This window comes from Hylobates moloch, unplaced genomic scaffold, assembly GCF_009828535.3.
Source record: "Hylobates moloch isolate HMO894 unplaced genomic scaffold, HMol_V3 SCAFFOLD_3, whole genome shotgun sequence".
In the NCBI taxonomy this organism is placed as follows: Eukaryota; Metazoa; Chordata; class Mammalia; order Primates; family Hylobatidae; genus Hylobates; species Hylobates moloch.
The window spans coordinates 63,544,972-63,551,221 of NW_026652278.1; the positions used below are offsets into that span (position 1 = coordinate 63,544,972).

Below are 6,250 nucleotides of genomic sequence, written 5' to 3' on the forward strand. Positions count from 1 at the left end.
TTGGTAGAAGGTACTACATACGATGTCTATGATTTAGGAGAGGGAGCCAGGGCAGCCTATATATGTGGAGCCTCTTGACAGAAGCTATGATTCATCTTAATGCTTATACTCACTTCCTTTAATGAGCAATTTAAATATTAGGGCATACACCACCTGTCTTTTTTGAAAGTTGCATGCTTTATTTTCCCAGGATTACCCTCTTAACATCTTTAAGCAGTAAAAGTATACAGTATTAATGAAACCAAAGTTGCCCTTTTAAAGCAGGCTAATTTTCCAAATATTTATTTAGTTCATAAAATTCACATTTTATTTTTTAAACATTATAGGTTAGAAGAATTACAATTGTAATTCCTTGGCACCGTGATAGCATTATTGTGGTAGTACTGATAGGTGAGGGAATGGTATGTTAAGTCTGTTTTGAAAAGTAAAACGAATACGAGTTCACAATCACAAAATACAGATTGTTAAAAGTCTTGTAACAGAAAAATCCAAAGTTAGTACAGTTTTTAAATAAGCCAAAACTACATGGAACAAGTTGCTGTCATAAAGGCTGCCTAAAAAAAAAAAAGTCAGTGGTGACACGTGAGTTTTGAAAAGTGAGAAACTTAAAGGATGACTAAAAATCATGGTTTGTTGAATGAAATTAGCCTTGGAATTTAAGCAACTTAAGTCACATTTTAAAATTTGTTCTAAGCACAGTAATAAAAAGCCTATTTGAAAATTTCATTTTTTGCTTATTCAGTAATCATAAAAATGTTAGCCCATCCCACCTATCAATACAAAATGGTTCAAGAATATAATCCTATCTTGAGGACATTTCTATCAGTATTCAAGAAAGACCATCTAAAAATCTGTGTCACATCTGACAGACACCTCAAAAGCTGACTGGAAATTTATGGGTTTTGGAGAAAATAGATCTTCAAGTAAAGTATTCATTTCATCCTTCGGCTATTTAGAAAAATTTAAATTTCATGGAAGCATATATTCATGAAGAAAAGATGCTGCAGTATTAATAACTCCTTTGTGGGCAGGGAGGCACCTAGGATTAACCACTAAATAATGCTCTTAATCCATAAATTTTCTATGTATTTTTTATAGGCTCACAAACTTAAAAGTGCATGGTTAGAAATTAATGTAAAAAATAGGGATACTGAATGGCGATAGTGTTTATGTGACTATTCAGAGGTAATTTATACAAGTTAAATTTAGTATGCCATAAGCAATATAACTTGGATTAGTGTTCATTTGAGTCAGCTTGAAATAGGTCAAGTGTACTGGCCAGGTGCGGTGGCTCATGCCTGTAATCCCAGCTACTTCGGAGGCTGAGGCAGGAGAACTGCTTGAACCCAGGAGGTGGAGATCGTGCCATTGCACTCCAGCCTAGGCAACGAGTGAAACTCCGTCTCGAAATAAAAGAAATAGGTCAAGTGTATATTTCATCATCTCAACACCCTTGGCATAGAGGTGCTCAGTGGACATGGTGAAATTTTACTGTGGATGTATACAGGTAGGCCACTACAATGTGATGCTTCCTAAAATTTACTCCAATGAAAATGTTAATAAAAATTTTTTGAACTGAACTCTAATATATTACCAAAGCAAAGTTCTGATTTTTTTCTCACTTTTAATGCTTAGAGGAGAGGATCTTTATAAGGAGCCTGTAATATCTCCTACTATTACATACTTTTTTTTCTGGGGAAGGATTTGTGTTTTCATCTTTGAATTGGGGTCTGAGTCACCCCTTAAAAAAACAGCAATTTAGTGAAACAGCATATGGGATCCATAAATCAGGAAAAGAAAGATGGTTATATGTAACTTCCTTTCAAGGTTAGGAAAAAAGTTGAGGCCGAGGCCAAATAATGCCCCTTTTAATTTAATCCACTGTAGCTGAAAATCTTCAGCAAGCACAATAACTGATTTTTAAAAAGACCAAGAGGAAATTTTGTAGGACAAAATATTGGCCCTGTCTAATGCAAGAGGCAAAGGGAGAGGGGGAGAAGAAAGGGCAAATAAATACAGTTGAAATCTTACAAAGATAATGAAAATCTGTTGAATTAGAATATTAATAATTTAAAAAGTTTTATGCATTTCCAGTCTCAGAACTGTGAAGCTTTAAAGTGCATTAAGAGAATTGCAGGCACCATCAAATACCAAATTGACAGAATTCAGAAGAAAAAAACAATCTGAAGCCTTATTTTTAAGAAGGCCTTTACAAGATAAGGCAAGTTGTGTTAGCTCTGCTATCTGGCCTTTTAATGAGTTACATGATTTTTAAGCATGCTCTGTTGAAAATACATTTTGAATAACAATGGGGAAGGAAATATCATATAACTTGTAATTTCCATGAGCTGAATATGTAGAAGATAAACTGGTACCAAATACTGACCGAAAGCCCCTTAAGAAGAGCTGTCTGGTTACCTTTGTATACAACATCATAGCATTCATTGTAGGTAATTTCATACATAAGGATTTAGTTCTGGAGTCTCAAGGCAAGTTAGATGAACATCTCTGAATGAGCAATGCATGACAGGAATCACAAACCCGTACTGGTTTTGGTGAAGAAGGCAAAGGTAGTTCGTTGTCAGAGCAGGCATTACAGAAAATTTCCCCACAGTTTCTACAGTGGTGCTATTAAATAGAAAAATCAGAGGGAAAAAAAAACTTAAAATTAGAAGCATTTTTGCACCCCAAATTTTTGGACTCAACTTCCTACCTCCCTTACCTTTCTCTTAGAGAGTGAGAATTCCTTTTCACAGAGTTTACAATGTGTTGCTTCTTTGTCTTTCAGCCAAACCAGTCCCTAGTAGGAAGAAAATATTAATGCTCAAATTGGTAACATTAAAAATTATATGTGAAAACTTTTTCCCCCAAGAACATTATTTATAGGAATAGATATATGAAGAATGGAAAATAAGTTATTTTCTTTGAGAGATGTATATATATGTAAATATGTATGGAATTAGCCTCAAAATATTCTGGGTTCGGGAGGTGGGATGTGGATTAAGTATAAAAACAAGATTGCAGCCAAACGACAATGGCTTACACCGGTAATTCCACCTACTCGGGAGGCTGAGGTGAGGATTGCTTGAGGCCCTGGAGTTCAAGACCAAGCTGGGCAACACAGAATCTGTCTCTTAAAAAATAAAAATTGAAAAAATGAAAAATCAAGACTGCACATGATAAATATTGAATATGGGTAATGGTTCATTTTACTCTTTTCTATACAATTGTATATATTAGAACATATGTAAAAATGCTTTAAAGAGATAAAAATCTGTTGCTGATGGGAATTCTCTTCAGGAAAAGAACCTTAAAGATTAAAAGAACCTTAAAATAGTCCATTTTATTTTTTTAATTTTTGTGGGTACATAGTAGTTAACAGATTTATGGGGTACATGAGATGTTTTGATACAGGCATGCAATATGAAATAAGCAATATGAAATAAGCATGGAGAATGGGGTATCCTAGTCCAACAATATTTAAGGATAAATTCTCACTGTGTGAAATGCAATAGTTTGGCATTATGTATAACTTATACCTTAAGACCCTAAAATTTGAAGGAAATTGGGGAAATCAGATGTTGGAGTTCATTATTTTATAAGACCTCTTTAGGAGGCCGAGGCAGGAGGATTGCTTGAGGCCAGGAAGACTGGCCTGGGGAACAGACTCCATCTTTACAAAAAAATCAACCAGGCTGCATGGCATAAGCCTATAGTCCCAGCTACTCTGGAGGCTGAGAAGGGAGAATCGCTTAAGCCCAGGAGTTGAGGCTGCGGTGAACTATGACTCAGGCTCGAGTGTCACTGCACTTGAGCCTGAGCAACAGAGTGAGACCCTGTCTCGAGAAAAAGGGGGGAAAAAAGGACCTCACTTTAATAAGTTTTACATGGCTATTTCCCTCAACTTTTATAACACATACTTAATAGCTGCTATGTAAACGCTGGTAAAAAATGGATGTAAGTAGTCAAGCAGTATTTATGACAACTTGACCCCTTTTTTTTTTTTTTGAAAAGAGAGTCTCACTCTGTTGCCCAGGCTATAGTGCAGTGGTGCAATCTCAGCTCACCGCAACCTCCATCTCCCAGGTTCAAGTGATTCTCCTGCCTCGGCCTCCCTGTAGCTGGGATTACAAGCACACGCCACCATGCCCGGCTAATTTTTGTATTTTTAGGAGAGATGGGGTTTCACCATGTTGGCCAGACTGGTCTCAAACTCCTGACCTCAGGTGATCTGCCCACTTCAGCCTCCCAAAGTGCTGGGATTACAGGCATAAGCCACTAGGCCCAGCCTACTTGACCCATTGTTAACCAGCTTGCTTAACCAATCTTGGCTAGAAAGACCTTTTTTCCCCTGTGAAGGCAGCTTTGTTAGATGATTATCAGTTTCACAACAAGAAGACCCAGATGAAGGAGGAGCCTCAATACTGATTTTCTAAAACATGTTCCTAAAACAGCCCAGACCAAAGAACCCAAGTATAACTGGAGATTCCAACTTGGACATGGAGCAACTAGCACTTATTATACAGCAGAGATAATACAGTATTGATTACTGCATATGAGGAAGCCTAAGTCTCCTTAGAACACAGGATTATAAAGGCTTTTTTTTTTAACTAGATCATATCAAACAAACACCAGCAAAGAGTCAGATAGCTTGAATCATATAATTTTTTTTTTTTTTTAATGCAGGATGGGGGCCAAGTGCAGTGGCTCACGCCTGTAGTCCCAGCACTTTTGAGACTTTGAGAGGCCAAGGTGAGAGGCTCTCTTTAGGAGTTCAAGACCAGCCTGGGCAACATAGCAAGACCCCATCTGTACAAAAAAATAAAAATGAAATTAGCCAAGCATGGTGGCATGCACCTGTAGTCTCAGCTACTTGGGTGGCTGAGGTGGGAGGATTGCTTAAAGCCAGATGTTCAAGGTTACAGTGAGCTATGATCAAGCCACTGCACTCCAGCTTAGGAAACAGAGGAAACTGTCTCTGAGCGAAAAAAAAAAAAAAAAAAAAAAGGCAGCAGCAGGAAGGGACCCTAAAAGATAATCCAATTTGATGAAAACCACACAAAGCAAAGTGATTTGCCAAATGTCCCAAAGCCACCTAGTGGAAGCAGCTTGTAAGGGCATTAGGTTCAGAAACAACCTTGCTGACATGGAGACTAGGCCTTTGGAGACTTCTTTTCTTTCTTTTTTTAATTTTTTATTTTATTTTTTCTTTCCTGAAGATATGCCAGTTTTATTATTAATTTTTTTTGCACACAAAACAATAAACATTTTCTAAAAATACATACAAACAAAAAGATGCATATCAAACATATTAGGAAGGTTGCACATGGGAGAAGATAGGGAATAGAAATGGGGGGTAGGAATTAAAGAAAATAAATGAGAGAGGGATGTTGTATGGATCAATGATAATAACTCAATCGTCTATTTGACAAGAAGGAGAAGGAAGAGGAAGAAAAAGAAAGTGGGACAAAGGATCAGAAAGGGAGGAAAATAGAAAAAGTTAGAGTATGACTCCAGGGTAGACCTGTTTTGTTGTTGCTGGGTTGGTTGGTTGGTCTGTCTGTTATATTTTTCATGTTTCGCCATGTTGGCCAGGCTGGTCTCGAACTCCTAGCCTCAAGTGATCAACCCTCCTCGGCCTCCCAGAGTGCCGGGACTACAGGCGTGAGCCACCACGTCCAGCCCCCACATTGCGTCTGGCCTCCGTGGTAGACCTCCCAGACCGGGCGGCCGGGCAGAGGCGCTCCCCACTTGCCAGACGGGGCGGCCGGGCAGAGGCGCTCCCCACTTCCCAGACGGGGTGGCCGGGCAGAGGCGCTCCTCACTTCCCAGACGATGGGTGGCCGGGCAGAGGTGCTCCTCACTTCCCAGACGGGACGGCCGGGCAGAGACGCTCCTCACTTCCCAGACGGGGCGGCCGGGCAGAGGCGCTCCCCACTTCTCAGACGGGGTGGCCGGGCAGAGGCGCTCCTCACATCCCAGACGATGGGTGGCCGGGCAGAGGTGCTCCTCACTTCCCAGACGATGGGTGGCCGGGCAGAGGTGCTCCTCACTTCCCAGACGGGACGGCCGGGCACAGACACTCCTCACTTCCCAGACGGGGCGGCCGGGCAGAGGCGCTCCTCACTTCCCAGACAATGGGCGGCTGGGCAGAGGCGCTCCTCACTTCCCAGACGGGGCAGACGGACAGAGGTGCTCCTCACATCCCAGACAATGGGTGGCCGGGCAGAGGCGCTCCTCACTTCCCAGA

At 40.4% G+C, this 6,250-nt stretch overlaps 1 protein-coding gene across 1 annotated transcript in view; it reads right to left on the minus strand.

Annotated features, from left to right (window-relative positions):
- Positions 1-49: 49 nt before the first annotated feature.
- RUFY2 (RUN and FYVE domain containing 2) overlaps positions 50-6,250 on the minus strand; it is a 51,833-nt gene continuing 45,632 nt past the window's right edge. Inside the window, exons 9-10 of the mRNA XM_058437016.1 lie at positions 2,723-2,800; positions 50-2,628 (exon numbers count right to left, since the gene is read on the minus strand). Of these exons, the coding sequence (XP_058292999.1) occupies positions 2,485-2,628; positions 2,723-2,800 (222 nt within the window). The 3' untranslated portion in view covers positions 50-2,484. The remainder of the gene's footprint in view (positions 2,629-2,722; positions 2,801-6,250) is intronic.